General features: G+C 44.6%; 1 protein-coding gene and 1 pseudogene across 1 annotated transcript; both read right to left on the bottom strand.

Moving 5' to 3' along the window:
* Window positions 1–8820: 8820 nt before the first annotated feature.
* On the bottom strand, window positions 8821–9402 carry LOC135543870 (uncharacterized protein DDB_G0271670-like; the record flags this gene model as incomplete). The annotated part of the gene is made up of 1 exon (XM_064971190.1): window positions 8821–9402. A coding segment is annotated over one exon (582 nt), but the record flags the coding sequence as incomplete, so codon positions are not given.
* Window positions 9403–9466: 64 nt separating this feature from the next.
* On the bottom strand, window positions 9467–9927 carry LOC135543871 (uncharacterized protein DDB_G0271670-like; annotated as a pseudogene).
* Window positions 9928–16770: the final 6843 nt, after the last annotated feature.

Genomic DNA, 16770 nt, shown 5'->3' with positions numbered 1-16770 from the left:
ATATATATTTTAGGGAGACTATATGTGTGAAATCAACTCTTGTTGCATGATGTTCTCTAAATATCACCCCCCCCCCCACCAATTGGCTTACATCGGCCTCAGACCATTTTAATAATATTTGTCTTGACTTAAACCTGACCCAACTAATGCAAAACCCACATGGATTAATGTAAAAAAAACAGCACTCCCTGATCCTCCCTAATTCTAACAAATAGCCCCCACAAGTCCAGTGGTATCTTTACTAATGATCTTAGTGATCACTGTTCTATTGCATGTATTAGAGCAGGGGTCTCCAACCTTTTCTAGCATGAGAACTACTTTTAAATTATGAAGCACGTCGCAAGCTACTCATACATTTTTACCTAGCTTTTAAATAGACAACATTTTGTATTTTCAACCAGTTAGCTAGTCGAAAATGTCAGAGTTTAGAGATTAGCACATGGCAATACGTGGGCAATATTGCTGGAAATTAATTGGCTAATAATGTGTTATGTTGACCTTTTAACCTCTACATGCATTGGTTCCCAGCCTTTTCATAGTCCCGTACCCCTTCAAACATTCAACCTCCAGCTGCGTACCCCTCTAGCACCAGGGTCAGCGCACTCTCAAATAATGTTTTTTTTGCCATCATTGTAAGCCTGCCACACACAAACCATACGATACATTTATTAAACATAAGATTGAATGTGAGTTTTTGTCACAAACCGGCACGTGGGTAGTGACAAAGAGCTCTTGTAGGACCAGGAAACAAATAATATTATAATAATAATCAATAATTGTGCTCTTTATTTAACCATCTTACATATAAAACCATATTTATCCCCACAGGTTAATGAGAAGGATGTGCTTGAAAGGATGCACATAACTCTGCAGTGTTGGGTTGTATTGGAGAGAGTCTCAGTCTTAAATCATTTTCCACACACAGTCTGTGCCTGTATTTAGTTTTCATGCTAGTGAGGGCCGACAATCCACTCTCACATAGGTATGTGGTTGCAAAGGGCATCAGTGTCTTAACAGTGCGATTTGCCAAGGGTAGGATACTCTGAGCGCAGCCCAATCCAGAAATCTGGCAGTGGCATCTGATTAAATTAAATTTTCACAGAACCGCTTGTTGCAATTCCGATGAGGCTCTCTTGTTCAGATATCGGTAAGTGGACTGAAGGCAGGGCATGAAAGGGATAAGGAATCAAGTTGTTAGTATCATCCGTTTCGGGAAAGTAACTGCGTAATTGCACACCAAACTCACTCAGGTGCTTCGCTATATCACATTTGACATTGTCCGTAAGCTTGAGTTCATTTGCACACAAAAAATATACAATGATGTAAAGACCTGTGTGTTGTCCTTGATAATGCAGACAGAGAAGAGCTCCAACTTCTTAATCATAGCCTCAATTTTGTCCCGCACATTGAATATAGTTGCGGAGAGTCCCTGTAATCCTAGATTCCCAGACGCATTACATGATCGCTACCCATATCATTGCATAATGCAGAAAATACACGAGAGTTCAGGGGCCCTGCTTTACACTTTTTTCCAACTGCTTACACAAGTTTTCAAAACGGTCTCCTTTTTTTCAAAACTCTACACACAATTCCCAAATCTGCACACACAAAATGCAAAATGCCTCACATCTCCTTCAAAATGTAACACTGCATTCAAAATGCCATAAACACATGTCAGAATGAAGCATTTGCATCAAATGGCAAACACTGCTTTCATAATAGTAAATTTTTGGATATACCATGTAAACACTGTTGTTCTAAATCTAAAGCTCTTTGGTCTTTCATAGGCTTATATCTACATTTCAATACAATGTTCTACAGTGAAAGTAATCTGCTGAGAGGGGTAACAAATACACTGTAAACACCAATGCAATGTAGAAACAGAACATATTTATCAGGCCAAACATTACTGTTGTATACAGTAGCATACAACAAAACCATAAACATATGTAAACCAAAAGTATATTCTTTAGAATACAGTAAAGAACACAATTGTGTGTGTGGCGTCCCAAGGGGGCAGTACAGGGATTGGTAGCGCTTCATCTCTTCTCCGGCCTGAGTCTGGCCACGATACTTCGTCCACATCACAAGATAGGTTTTCTCTTGCCAAACATCGAGGGAAGAATCTCCTAGCATGGCGTTTCCAACCTTGGACAGAGGCAGCCTCTATGTCCCCACATAGACCATATTTATAATTGCAGTATCTTGTACATCTGTAAACAAGTGTCCTCGTCCTCCATGATGTCTTTGCCTTTCCACTCTGTACAGAATTCAAACACAGTATGTGTTCAGCATAGGAACTGTAAACAATGTACAAACAAATGTAGTACAGCATAATAACCAACCTCATTCATTCAATGTAGTGCAGTAAATGGATGGCTTAGAGTTACAAATGTTTATGCAATACTATGCAGTCATACGTATTTTACAGTACATTACTGTAATGCTAAAATAGTCATAAGATAGTTGCATAACTGTTCTGAAGGTTCGAATTATGGACGCCACTGTAAATCGACTCAAATTGGGCTGGACTCTCAGTCCAGCCTCTCTCATGGTCAAACCGTGGTTGATCACATGATCAACAAATTTTGCCCTAATCTCATTAGAGATGCCTCTCCTTCCTTCTCTTCTTTGCCCTCGTCCTCTTCCTCTCCCTCCTACTCCTCTTGCTCTCTGTCCATTGTTGGCATCCATTGTTCAAAACAGGTAATCTGACCTTTGACCTATTTATAGGCCTATACTACAGTAAAGCAGTGATTGGTTAGTGATCAGTTAAGCTATTAGTGTTTGCACATGTGAGGAGTGTGTGTGTGACCTGGTGAATAAGTGTAGCATTTTGATTGGTTGTGTTTGGAAAAGGAAAGCAAGTCACTTCCTGTTAGATGTTTGTGTTTTAGGTTGAGAATTGTGTGTAGTATTTTGAAAAAAGTGTTTTATGCCTTTGACAACTGAGTCAAAGGCTGAGAAATAGCTTATGGTTATTCACATTTGGTGTGTAGTTTTGCACTTTGAGTGAGAGGTTTCAAAAATCGTGTGACATGAAAAGGTTTTGTGTGTAAGCAGTTGGAAAAAACTGTAACAAAGTTAACCATTTTCACTGTAGTGTCCAAAACGTCTTTCAAGATGTCAGGCATTCCCTTGGCAGCGAGAGCCTCTCGGTGGATGCTGCAGTGTTACCCAAGTGGTGTCTGGAGCAACTGCTTGCACGCGCGTTACCACTCCACTATGTCTCCCTGTCATGGCTTTTGTGCCATCAGTACAGATACCAACATGAGCAGCATCTACGTTAGTGGAATTCCCGCAAGAGTAGCGGTTAATGTGATTGGATGTTAATTATTTGACTGGGAAACCTCTATTTGACATTGTGTTGTTATTTTGCGGAACACTAAATGGTTTAATTTTATTTTTGGCAGTGAAACGAGGCTACTCAGGCGAGAAAAAAAACTCACCCAAATGTATAGCCCCGTTGGAAAATATAAATGGATTGTTTGAAAATGTGAAGAGATGTTTAAAAAAATGCTAATCACATTTTGCATTGCGTACCCCAGTTTTGGGAATACCTGCCTTAGATTAAAAATGGAACAAATCCTTGATTCTCTAAAGAACTCTCAGATCTCATGATGAGAAATCAGGCCTGGGCCAAGACTAGAAAAACTGACTGGCATGATTTCAGGCAATTGAGTAATAGATGCACATCCTCAACAAAGCTCAACCAACCAAGATCTATCTCAGTCTGTTGGTGATACGTCTACATTTTGGAGAAACAATGAATGCACTGAAGTGTGGACATTCCTCTCATTCCCTGCCGAAGCAAGTTGTGTCAGACTGGCATCATTACTGAGAAATACATATTATTATTATTATTACTTTGAATTTTCATTGTTGGACATAAAATAATCTAGAAACACCAGGAAATCAGCTTCAGGTGATTTTAATTTAGGAAATCTGTTCCCAAGTATTCCCATGCAGAGTAGAGATACGTGATTGTATACCCATCCAAGGTTTGAAATTATTATGTTTTATATTATAAATATTATATCTGTTTGGGCTTCTCTGCGTCAATTTGGTTTGAAAATGATTTAAAGGACAGAACACTGTATATTTACTGATCTTGTTAAATCAGGTTTTCTGGACAAAACAAAGGATGTTCCTGTATGCAGATGACATTGTGGCGTATGCTTTTGCCCAGACAGCTGACCAGGCTCTTTCAGAGCTTCAATTTGTATTTTTTGCCCTGTAGAAAGCCTTTGTTGAACTGAAATTGGTACAGGGTCCTTTCAAGCAGTCAAATTAACTAGTGGCCTCATGGTTGGAAAGTTATTGCTATTTTTGTTAATTTCATAATTAAAAGATTATTTCAAAAACCATCTGAAAATCTGATGTTTTTATGTCTTCTGTGATGTACAGTGACATTGGAAAGTATTCAGACCCCTTTAAATGTTTTTAAATTCTAAAATGTATTAAATATTATTTTTTTCTCAGCAATCTACACACGATACACAATAGTGACAAAGTGAAAACAGTTTTTTGGACATTTTTGCTCATTTATAAAAAATTCAAAACTGAAATACCTTATTTACATAAGTAAGTAGACCCTTTACTATGAGACTTGAAATTGAGCTCAGGTGCATCCTGTTTCCATTGATCATCCTTGAGCTGTTTCTACAACTTGATTGGAGCCCATCAGTGGTAAATTCTATGGACTGGACATGATTTGGAAAGGCACACTACTGGCTATATAAGGTGCCACAGTTGACAGTGGAGGTCAGAACAAAAACCAAGCCATGAGGCCGAAGGAATTGTCCCTAGAGCTCAGAGACAGGATTGTGTTGAGGCACAGATCTAGGGAAGGGTTCCAGAAGGACAACCATGCCTGCAGCACTCCACCAATCAGGCCTTTATGATAGAGTGGCCAGACAGAGCCATTCCTCAGTTAAAGGCACATGACAGCCTGCTTGGAGTTTGCCAAAAGGCACCTAAAGACTCAGACCATGAGAAACAAGATTCTCAGGTTTGATGAAACCAAGATTGAACTCTTTGGCCTGAATACCAAGCGTCTTGTTTGGAGTAAACCTGGCACCATCCTTACGGTGAAGCATGGTGGTGGCAGCATCATGCTGTGGGGATGTTATTCAGAAGCAGGGACTGGGAGTTTAGTCAGGATTGAGATGAACGGAGCAAAGTACAGAGAGATCCTGTATGAAAACCTGTTCCAGAGCGCTCAGGACCTCAAACTGGGGCAAAGGTTCACCTTCGAACAGGACAACAACCCTAAGCAGACAGTCAAAACAATGTAGCCAATACAGCCAAGACATCTTAGAAGTGGCTTCAGGAGAAGTCTCCGAATGTCCTTGAGTGGACCAGCCAGAGCCCGGACTTGAACCTGATCGAATATCTCTGGAGAGACCTGAAAATAGCTGTGCAGCAATACTCCCCATCCAACCGGACAGAGCTTGAGAGGATCTGCAGAGAAGAATGGGAGAAACCCCCCAAATATAGCTGTGCCAAGGTTGTAGAGTCATACCCAAGACGACTCAATGCTGTTATCGCTGCCAAAAGTGCTACAACAACGTACTGTGTAAATGGTCAGAATACTTACAGTTGAAGTCGGAGTGTACATACACCTTAGCCAAATACATTTAAACTCAGTTTTTCAAAATTCCTGACATTCAATCCTAGTAAAAATTCCCTGTCATAGGTCAGTTAGGATCACCACTTTTTTTTAAGAATGTGAAATGTCAGAATAATAGTAGAGAGAATGATTTATTTCAGCTTTTCTTTCACATTCCCAGTAGGTCAGAGGTTTACATACACTCAATTAGTATTTGGTAGCATTGCCTTTAAATTGTTTATCTTGGGTCAAACGTTTTGGGTAGCCTTCCACAAGCTTCCCACAATAAGTTGGGTGAATTTTGGCCCATTCCCCCTGACAGAGCTGGTGTAACTGGGTCAGGTTTGTAGGCCTCCTTGCTCGCACATGCTTCTTCAGTTCTGCCCACACATTTTTGATAGGATTGAGGTCAGTTCTTTGTGATGGCCTCTCCAATACCTTGACTTTGTTGTCCTTAAGCCATTTTGCCACAACTTTGGAAGTATGCTTGGGGTCATTGTCCATTTGAAAGACCCATTTGTGACCAAGCTTTAACTTTCTGACTTGATGTCTTGAGATGTTGCATCAATATTTCCACATATTTTTCCTGCCTCATGGTGCCATCTATTTTGTGAAGTGCACCAGCCCCTCCTGCAGCAAAGCCCCCCCACAACATGATACTGCCACCCCCGTACTTCACGGTTAGGATGGTGTTCTTCGGCTTGCAAGCCTCCCCCTTTTCCTCCAAACATAACGATGGTCATTATGGCCAAACAGTTCTATTTTTTTTTCATCAGACCAGAGGACATTTCTCCGAAAGTGCAGTTACAAACCGTAGTCTGGCTTTTTTATGGCGGTTTTGGAGCAGTGGCTTCTTCCTTGCTGAGCAACCTTTCAGGTTATGTTGATATAGGACTCGTTTTACTGTGGATATAGATACTTTGTACTTATTTCCTCCAGCAGGGTCGTTTGCTGGGTCCTTTGCAAGGTCCTTTGCTGTTGTTCTGGGATTGATTTGCACTTTTCGCACCAAAGTATATTCATCTCTAGGAGACAGAACGCGTCTCCTTCCTGAGCGGTATGACGGCTGTATTATTGTTTATACAGATGAACGTGATACATTCAGGTGTTGGGAAATTACTCCCAAGGATGAACCAGACTTGTGGAGGTCTATATTTTTTTTGAGGTCTTGGCTGATTTCTTTTGATTTCCCCATGATGTCAAGCAAAGAGGCACTGAGTTTGAAGGTAGGCCTTGAAATACATCCACAGGTACACCTCCAATTGACTCAAATTATGTCAATTAGCCTATCAGAATCTTCTAAAGCCATGACATAATTTTCTGGATTTTTTTTCAAGCTCATTAAAGGCACAATCAATTTGGTGTATGTAAACTTCTGACCCACTGGAATTGTGATACAGTGAATTATAAGTGAAATAATCTGTCTGTAAACAATTTTTGGAAAAATGACTTGTGTCATGCACAAAGTAGATGTCCTAACCGACTTGTCAAAACTATAGTTTGTTAACAAGACATTTGTGGAGTGGTTGAAAAACGAGTTTCAATGAATCAAACCTTAGTGTATGAGAACTTCCATCTTCAACTGTTGATATCTGGGCATATGGATTGACGAAAAGCTATCTTTCAAAAAACATTTTGATGAGTTTGTTAACAAATTAAGAATTAAAATATGCTTCTTCTATAGGAACAGGTCCGGTCTTTCGTTAAATAGCAAATCATTGTCAACATTCAGTTATTGACTATGGCGATATCCTCTATGCAGTTGCCACTCTATTGAAGCCATTGTAAGCAGGTTCTCATCACAGCACATTGCACTTTATTACGGCGATAGGTTCAGTACACATCTTTGCATTTTGTATCAGAAAGTAGGTTAGCCTTTCTTGAAGTCTCGTAGTTTGATGCATTTCAATGTTTCTGTCTATAAAGCCCTCTTGCATAAACTACTGCCATACTTTACCTCATTGTTAACCTTCAGACGTGTGAATTACCATACCCGGACTCAGGGATGACTAACCCTGGGAGTCTCTTCAAGCGCCACCGTGTTATGTAAATCTGTTTTTAGGTTTTTTTTGCGCCTCTCATGTGGAATGATCTCCAAAATTCTTTAAAGTTTGTGATGTTGGTGACTCTAAGGCATTCAAGAGGGCCTTTTGACGGAAAAATGTGTTTTCTTCATATAATTGTGTTTTGCTTTTCATGTATTGTGTATTTGATGTATATATAGATGTGTATTGTGTATTTGATGTATATATAGATATGTATTGTGCATTTGATGTATATATAGATATGTATGGTGTATTTGATGTATATATAGATATGTATGGTGTATTTGATGTATATATAGATGTGTATAGTGTATTTGATGTATATATAGATATGTATTGTGTATTTAATGTATACATAGATATGTATAGTGTATTTCATGTATATATAGATATATATAGTGTATTTCATGTATATATAGATATATATTGTATAATTGTTGTTTATTGATGTGTTCATGCAAGGCTCATTTGCAGAAGAGACCGTGATCTCAGTATGACTCCCTGCCTTCAATAAAGGTAAAACAAATATATATAACTATAAATTATATTTCTCAAATTCTTTTTCAACTAAAGAGTCTCCGGTTAAGTTTTAAGTTAAACCTAATAAAGTACCCCTAAAGCCAGGAATAAGCATGACACAAACACATTTCCAATGATGATGCGGATCAAAACAAATAAGGAAAACACTGATGCACAAAATTAGTTAGAGGGTGTTAATACTGAACTCATGATGCACAACCCCTCAGATCTATTGTGTGTGTGATGTGATTGGTGTGGTGTTGCGTATGAAGGGGTTGTGTGTAGGGAGGTGGAGGAATAGGAGGAGGAAGGAGAGGAGGAGGAGGAGGAGGAGGGAACAGAGGAGGAGGAGGAGGAGGAGGAGGAGGAAACAGAGGAGGAGGAAACAGAGGAAGAGGAGGAGGAGGGAGGCGAGGAGGAGGAAGGGGAGGAGGAGGAGGAGGAGGAGGGAACAGAGGAGGAGGAGGAGGAGGAGGCTGGAGGGGAGGGGGAGGAGGAGGAGGAAACAGAGGAGGAGGAAACAGAGGAAGAGGAGGAGGAGGGAGGCGAGGAGGAGGAAGGGGAGGAGGAGGAGGAGTAGGAAGGGGAGGAGGAGGAAACAGAGAAAGAGGAGGAGGAAGGGGAGGAGGATGAAACAGAGGAGGAGGAGGAGGAGGAGGAAACAGAGGAGGAGGAGGAGGAGGAGGAGGAGGAAACAGAGGAGGAGGAAACAGAGGAAGAGGAGGAGGAAGGGGAGGAGGAGGAATAGGAGGAGGAGGAGGAATAGGAGGAGGAGGAGGAGGAAGGGGAGGAGGAGGAATAGGAGGAGGAGGAAACAGAGGAAGAGGAGGAGGAAGGGGAGGAGGAGGAGGAGGAGGAGGAGGAGGAGGAGGAAGGGGAGGAGGAGGAATAGGAGGAGGAGGAGGAGGAGGAAACAGAGGAAGAGGAGGAGGAAGGGGAGGAGGAGGAAACGGAGGAGGAGGAGGAGGAGGAAACAGAGGAAGAGGAGGAGGAGGGAGGCGAGGAGGAGGAAGGGGAGGAGGAGGAATAGGAGGAGGAGGAGGAGGAGGAGGAGGAGGATGGAGGGGAGGGGGAGGAGGATGAGGAAACAGAGGAGGAGGAAACAGAGGAAGAGGAGGAGGAGGGAGGCGAGGAGAAGGAAGGGGAGGAGGAGGAATAGGAGGAGGAGGAGGAGGAGGAGGATGGAGGGGAGGGGGAGGAGGAGGAGGAAACAGAGGAGGATGAAACAGAGGAAGAGGAGGAGGAGGGAGGTCGAGGAGGAGGAAGGGGAGGAGGAGGAATAGGAGGAGGAGGAGGAGGATGGAGAGGAGGAGGAAACAGAAGAGGAGGAAACAGAGGAAGAGGAGGAAGAGGGAGGCGAGGAGGAGGAAGGGGAGGAAGAGGAGGAGGAAACCGAGGAGGAGGAGGAGGAGGAGGAAGGGGAGGAGGAGGAAACAGAGGAGGAGGAGAAGGAAACAGAGGAGGAGGAGGAGGAAGGGGAGGAGGAGGAGGAAACAGAGGAGGAGGAGGAAACAGAGGAGGAGGAAACAGAGGAAGGGGAGGAGGAGGGAGGCGAGGAGGAGGAGGAGGAGGAGGAGGAGGAGGAATAGGAGGAGGAGGAGGATGGAGGGGAGGTGAGGGGGAGGAGGAGGAATAGGAGGAGGAGGATGGAGGGGAGGGGGAGGAGGAGGAGGAAACAGAGGAGGAGGAAACAGAGGAAGAGGAGGAGGAGGGAGGCGAGGAGGAGGAAGGGGAGGAGGTGGAATAGGAGGAGGAGGAGGAGGATGGAGGGGAGGGGGAGGAGGAGGAATAGGAGGAGGAGGGAATAGAGGAGGAGGAGGAGGAGGAGGATGGAGGGGAGGGGGAGGAGGAGGAGGAATCAGAGGAGGAGGAAACAGAGGAGGAGGAATAGGAGGAGGAGGGAGGCGAGGAGGAGGAAGGGGAGGAGGAGGGAACAGAGGAGGAGGAAACAGAGGAAGAGGAGGAGGAGGAAGGGGAGGAGGAGGAATAGGAGGAGGAGGAGGAGGAGGAAACAGAAGAGGAGGAAACAGAGGAAGAGGGGGAGGAGGGAGGTGAGGGGGAGGAAGGGGGGGAGGAGGAGGAGGAAACAGAGGAGGAGGAGGAGGAGGAGGAGGAAACAGAGGAAGAGGAGGAGGAGGGAGGCGAGGGGGAAGAGGAGGAGGAGGAGGAGGAGGAATAGGAGGAGGAGGAGGATGGAGGGGAGGGGAGGGGGAGGAGGAGGAATAGGAGGAGGAGGAGGAGGCTGGAGGGGAGGGGGAGGAGGAGGAGGAAACAGAGGAGGAGGAAACAGAGGAAGAGGAGGAGGAGGGAGGCGAGGAGGAGGAAGGGGAGGAGGAGGAATAGGAGGAGGAGGAGGAGGATGTAGGAAAGGGGGAGGAGGAGGAAACAGAGGAGGAAGAAACAGAGGAAGAGGAGGAGGAAGGGGAGGAGGAGGAATAGGAGGAGGAGGAGGAGGATGGAGGGTTGGGGGAGGAGGAGGAATAGGAGGAGGAGGGAACAGAGGAGGAGGAGGAGGATGGAGGGGAGGGGGAGGAGGAGGAGGAAACAGAGGAGGAGGAAGAGGAGGAGGGAGGCGAGGAGGAGGAAGGGGAGGAGGAGGGAATAGAGGAGGAGGAGGAGGAGGGGTGGGTTAGGGTCTTGGGGGCACCAGGGTGGAGCAGATCCAATTACTGAGGAACACACAGGCCTTTGTGTCTGTACCTCCTGATAACCAGAGCCCCAAGCCTCCTATCTGCTCTGGCTTCTTAAGACTAGACACATAACTCACTAGATGCACAGCTCAACTCCACTAGACTCACAGCTCAACTCCACTAGACACAGCTCAACTCCACTAGACTCACAGCTCAACTCCACTAGACTCACAGCTCAACTCCACTAGACACACAGCTCAACTCCAATAGGCGCACAACTCAACTCCACTAGACACACAGCTCAGCGCCACTAGACACACAGGTCAACTCCACTAGACACACAGCTATATCAAATCAAATTGTATTGGTCACATACACATATTAAGCAGATGTTATTGCGAGTGTAGCGAAATGCTTGTGTTTCTAGCTCCAACAGTGCAGTAATATCTAACTAGGAATATCTAACAATTTCACAATTAGACACACAGTACACATACATCTACACGACGTCATCTACAAAATAGCTTCCAACACTCTACTCAGCAAACTGGATGCAGTTTATCACAGTGCCATCCGTTTTGTCACTAAAGCACCTTATACCACCCACCACTGCGACCTGTATGCTCTAGTCGGCTGGCCCTCGCTATATATTCGTCGCCAGACCCACTGGTTCCAGGTCATCTACAAGTCCATGCTAGGTAAAGCTCCTCCTTATCTCAGTTCACTGGTCACGATGGCAACACCCACCCGTAGCACGCGCTCCAGCAGGTGTATCTCACTGATCATCCCTAAAGCCAACACCTCATTTGGCCGCCTTTCGTTCCAGTTCTCTGCTGCCTGTGACTGGAACGAATTGCAAAAATCGCTGAAGTTGGAGACTTTTATCTCCCTCACCAACTTCAAACATCTGCTATCTGAGCAGCTAACCGATTGCTGCAGCTGTACATAGTCTTATCGGTAAATAGCCCACCCAATTTTACCTACCTCATCCCCATACTGTTTTTATTTATTTACTTTTCTGCTCTTTTGCACACCAATATCTCTACCTGTACATGACCATCTGATCATTTATCACTCCAGTGTTAATCTGCAAAATTGTAATTATTCGCCTACCTCCTCATGCCTTTTGCACACAATGTATATAGACTCTTTTTTTCTACTGTGTTATTGACTTGTTTATTGTTTACTCCATGAGTAACTCTGTGTTGTCTGTTCACACTGCTATGCTTTATCTTGGCCAGGTCGCAGTTGCAAATGAGAACTTGTTCTCTACTAGCCTACCTGGTTAAATAAAGGTGAAATAAAAAATAAAATAAAAAATAAAAAAAGGAATGGAATTAAGAATATATAAATATTTGGACAAGCAATGTCGGAGTGGCATAAACTAAAATACAGTAGAATAGAATACAATCTATACATATGAGATGAGTAATGCAAAATATGTAAACATTATTAAAGTGACCAGTGTTCCATTAGTGCCCAGTGATTTCAAGTCTACGTACAGTATGTAGGACAGCAGCCTCTAAGATGCTAAACACTATAGCAGACGCACAGCTCAACTCCACTAGACACACAACAACACGACCACACCCCATCAACACCAAGTAGATACCCCAACCCCAACATGTACCACAATGAGTGGAGGCTCCTCGGAGGAGGAAGCGGATGACCATCCTCCTCAATGAATTTCATACAAATAAAAATAGTGAAACATTAAAAAAGTTTTACGTTTTTGTCACATTCTGACCTTAGTTCCTTTGTTTTGCCTTTGTTTTAGTATGGTCAGGGCGTGAGATGGGGTGGGTGATTGTCTATGTATTAGTTCCCTGTGTCTGCACTTATTCTATATAGCTTCACGTTCGTTTTGTTGTTTTGTAAGTTTGTTGAAGTGTTCTTCGTTTCTTTAAAACAGAAGATCAAATCAAATCAAATTTATTTATATAGCCCTTCGTACATCAGCTGATATCTCAAAGTGCTGTACAGAAACCCAGCCTAAAACCCGAAACAGCAAGCAATGCAGGTGTAGAAGCACGGTGGCTAGGAAAAACTCCCTAGAAAGGCCAAAACCTAGGAAGAAACCTGGAGAGGAACCAGGCTATGTGGGGTGCCCAGTCCTCTTCTGGCTGTGCCGGGTGGAGATTATAACAGAACATGGCCAAGATGTTCAAATGTTCCTAAATGACCAGCATGGTCCAATAATAATAAGGCAGAACAGTTGAAACTGGAGCAGCAGCACAGCCAGGTGGACTGGGGAGAGCAAGGAGTCATCATGTCAGGTAGTCCTGAGGCGTGGTCCTAGGGGTCAGGTCCTCCGAGAGAGAAAAAGAAAGAGAGAAAGAGAGAATTAGAGAGAGCACACTTAAATTCACACAGGACACCGAATAGAACAGGAGAAGTACTCCAGATATAACAAACTGACCCTAGACCCCCGACACATAAACTACTGCTGCATAAATACTGGAGGCTGAGACAGGAGGGGTCAGGAGACACTGTGGCCCAATCCGAGGACACCCCCGGACAGGGCCAAACAGGAAGGATATAACCCCACCCACTTTGCCAAATCAAAGTTTCGCAATGTTTAGGCTGTTACAAATGTACTGATATAAGTGGATGCACGTGGCATTCCGGCAACTTTGAGAAGAAATACTTAGTTGTGCCTGTTGTTCACAAGTTTATCTGCCCTCTCATTGTCTAGAATGGTCCCACCTGATCTCGCATGCCTTCAATCATTGAGGACATGTATGTCCATTGTTAGAGCGGTCACTCGGCTATCTTGTCAAAATAATGGATCATCTTTGGTCAAACTAAGGAATCTGTCATTATTACAACATTCCGATTTTAAACTGGTTTACTGTAATTTGCATACAAGTTTGATATTAATAAGGCACATGACAGTTCATATGTTCTTGAAGGCATTTCTGCCAAAATACACCTTTTTATATCAAAAATATAAACATAGGCCTAGTTTCCTGAATCGGGTCACATTTGAAAATGACTTCATTATCGTATGTCTAAACTGAAAGACACATCTTGGAGAATCTGTGTGTGTGTGTGTGTGTGTATTGTGCATGCGTGTTTGTACAGTATGTATCATTGTGTGCTCAGTGTCGTCTGAATGGCTAATGGACTCTGTGTGTAGGCGTGTGTGTCAGAAGAGGAAGGTGGGAGGAGCATGTACAGCTCTAGAGGAGATCTGCATGGAGGAATGGGCCAAAATACCAGCAACGGTGTGTGAAAACCTTGTGAAGACTTACAGAAAACGTTTGACCTCTGTCATTGCCAACAAAGGGTATATAACAAAGTATTGAGAGAAACTTTTGTTATTAACCAAATACCTATTTTCCACCACAATTTGCAAATAAATTCATAAAAAATCCTACAATGTGATTTTCTGGATTTTTTTTCTCATTTTGTCTGTCATAGTTGTAGTGTACCTATGATGAAAATTACAGGCCTCTCTCATATTTTTAAGTGGGAGAACTTGCACAATTGGTGGCTGACTAAATACTTTTTTGCCTCACTGTATGTGTACATGTGTGTGTATATGTGTGTGTACTGTACATGTGTGTACATGTGTGATCTGGTTGTGTGTGGTTTTTGTTCCCAGGATACAGATACATGTCTTCCTGCTGTGTCCTCTTCCATAAAGAGGATAGAATGGCCTGCACTGGCGCTCCGGGCTCTCTCTCTGTTGCCTGGGGATGGGCCACAGTTACACAAACCCTCTGAGGTCCTCACATATTTCACTGTTCCCTGTCAGTCAATCTCACAGTAACCTGAGCCAGCGTTGGTGAGGACTGAAATCAGCACAACCCTGACCTGAGCGCCATGCTCTGGACTGACGTGCCTAATGAACTTGATTGGCAATCTACACTCGCTCTCACTCACTCTAACAACCTAACACGCAGCCATCACTGGCAGAGCTCATCTCCTAGCAACATGGACACTCTCTTTACTCCACCTCTCCCCCCTCCCCCCCTGTAACTGTGACCACCCCAAGCCATACCGACCACCCCACAGGCAATAACAGCCATCATGTGCTTGCAACATCTATGGTATCCTGGCAACCACAATGATTGGAGTGGTCACAGCTCACAGAGGCCATGTTGGCTGAGCCAGCCAATTGACGCAGCCGCAGGTGTTGCTGGTGCTGATGGTGCCCCCTAGAGACACTACACCCTCCAACACTGTCTGGGAAACCACCCATATATCTTGAGCTGCTTGTTTTCCTGTCACATGGGCTCCTAGACAGTGTGTAGTAGAGTCCCATCCCTGTTCCACATTAGACCCTCAGCATGGCAACACTAGCCCCAATGCCTGTCTCCTAGCAACGATGATCGCGTCCCCTGGCTGCGTCCCCTGCCCCAGGAGGAATCTGGTGGTCTGTACACTACTGCTCACATGGTGCAGTTCTTGGAGGGCAAGTCAAACCCTCACCCCCTGTCACCCACATCCCCCCTCCCCTTCTCTCACCCCCCTCTCTCTCCGTGACTTTTTCTCTCTGCTACTCTCTCTCCCCCTCTCCCTCACGCTGGTCTACTCCAACTGGCTCCCACGCCAGGATTTGGAAGGACTCTCTCACACAGTCCTCTGCATGAAAATAACAAGGCCAAAACAATGTCCCTCCCTGCCTCACAGAACCTCACAGAGCCTCAGAGGGCCTCACAGAGCCTCACAGAGCCTTCTTCTGGTTGGACATGCAGTAACGATGATGCACCGTCTCTCCAACACAGTTGGTCTCTCAGGATCACTGGATAATGACCCTCCCATATGACTCTGCTGAGAATCACAATATCAGTTTAGTCTTCCAATGTTCAATCCTATATTAGATCACAATGAGGAAGAATATTATTTCACCACGATTCAGGACTGTTTTGTCTTCCTTTTCATTTCTGCTGTGTTTTGTACCCATGATTTGTAAAGAGTGCCAGGATTGGTATCCTTCCAGGGGTACATTAAGGTCTGTGTTCATTATTTATAAGGTGATTTTAAGGGTTTGATAATGTAAAAAGAGAAAATGTGTTCCCTGACCCTGCCTGACCCTTTGTAGTTCTTATATTTGGGTGAAAAGGAAAGTGAAAAACAAAGCCAAACAGATAAACTCCAGCGAGCCCCCCTTCTAACAGGGGCTAGCTCATTAAAGCCGTCTCCACACCTCTCTCCATGCATGTGAGTCTACCCCCCCCACCACCAAATCGCTATTCCCAGAGAATTCCCTGGACTCTTGGCTGCTCCCCCCCTCTTCCCTCGGAGGGCCCAGCTTTCCCACTAGGCAGAAGGGCTGCCTGCGTTGGCGAGCCGCTCAAGCCCACCTTCCGCACATCTGAGAACCTCTGTGAAATCCTAATCCCCAGAGCGGGGTGAAGCGCAGGCCCAGCTTGCCTGACCTCTCCGGTTGCCATGGATACAGCGCACTATAAATAAAACCTTTTTTTTTCCTCTAGCAGTTTGGCAGGGCTGTACGGCCTGCTCGCTGGTGGGGCTTATTTTCTCTCTCCCTCCCTCTGTCTACTCTCTCCCCCTTCTCTCCTCTTGATCATGAGGTGTCCATCAGTTTCCCTTATTCTCCCTTTTACACTTGACTCTCCTCTTACACTTTTTAGACTGAGACACTAACCGTGACACGACCAACTTTTTGACACAACATTCTAAAAATCATGGTAACCTAAAACACGGTGTGAGAGAGTGAGAGAAAAAGTGAGGGGGGAGAGAGAGTATGGACCTTGTGAGAGGGGAGTTGTTTTGTGTGGAGGCCCTTTATAAAAAATATGTAAAAAAGGACACCTATTTTCTTCAACGTGGCGGCAGAGAGGCGTTGTCAGAAGAGGGAGGCTGCGTCCTTGTGCACTGAATCAGGACTGTGCTGAAGATTTTTGTCTGGCGAGGCGAATCTCGGGAGGCTAGAAAATAATTTGGTCACGGCTGTGGGAGGTTGCTGGGGGCAGGCGGGCAGGGTGGGGGGGTG

Source organism: Oncorhynchus masou, chromosome 8 (assembly GCF_036934945.1).
Source record: "Oncorhynchus masou masou isolate Uvic2021 chromosome 8, UVic_Omas_1.1, whole genome shotgun sequence".
Classification (NCBI taxonomy): domain Eukaryota; kingdom Metazoa; phylum Chordata; class Actinopteri; order Salmoniformes; family Salmonidae; genus Oncorhynchus; species Oncorhynchus masou.
Note: the sequence above shows the minus strand (reverse complement) of the source record. Positions and strands in the feature narration are given on the sequence as shown.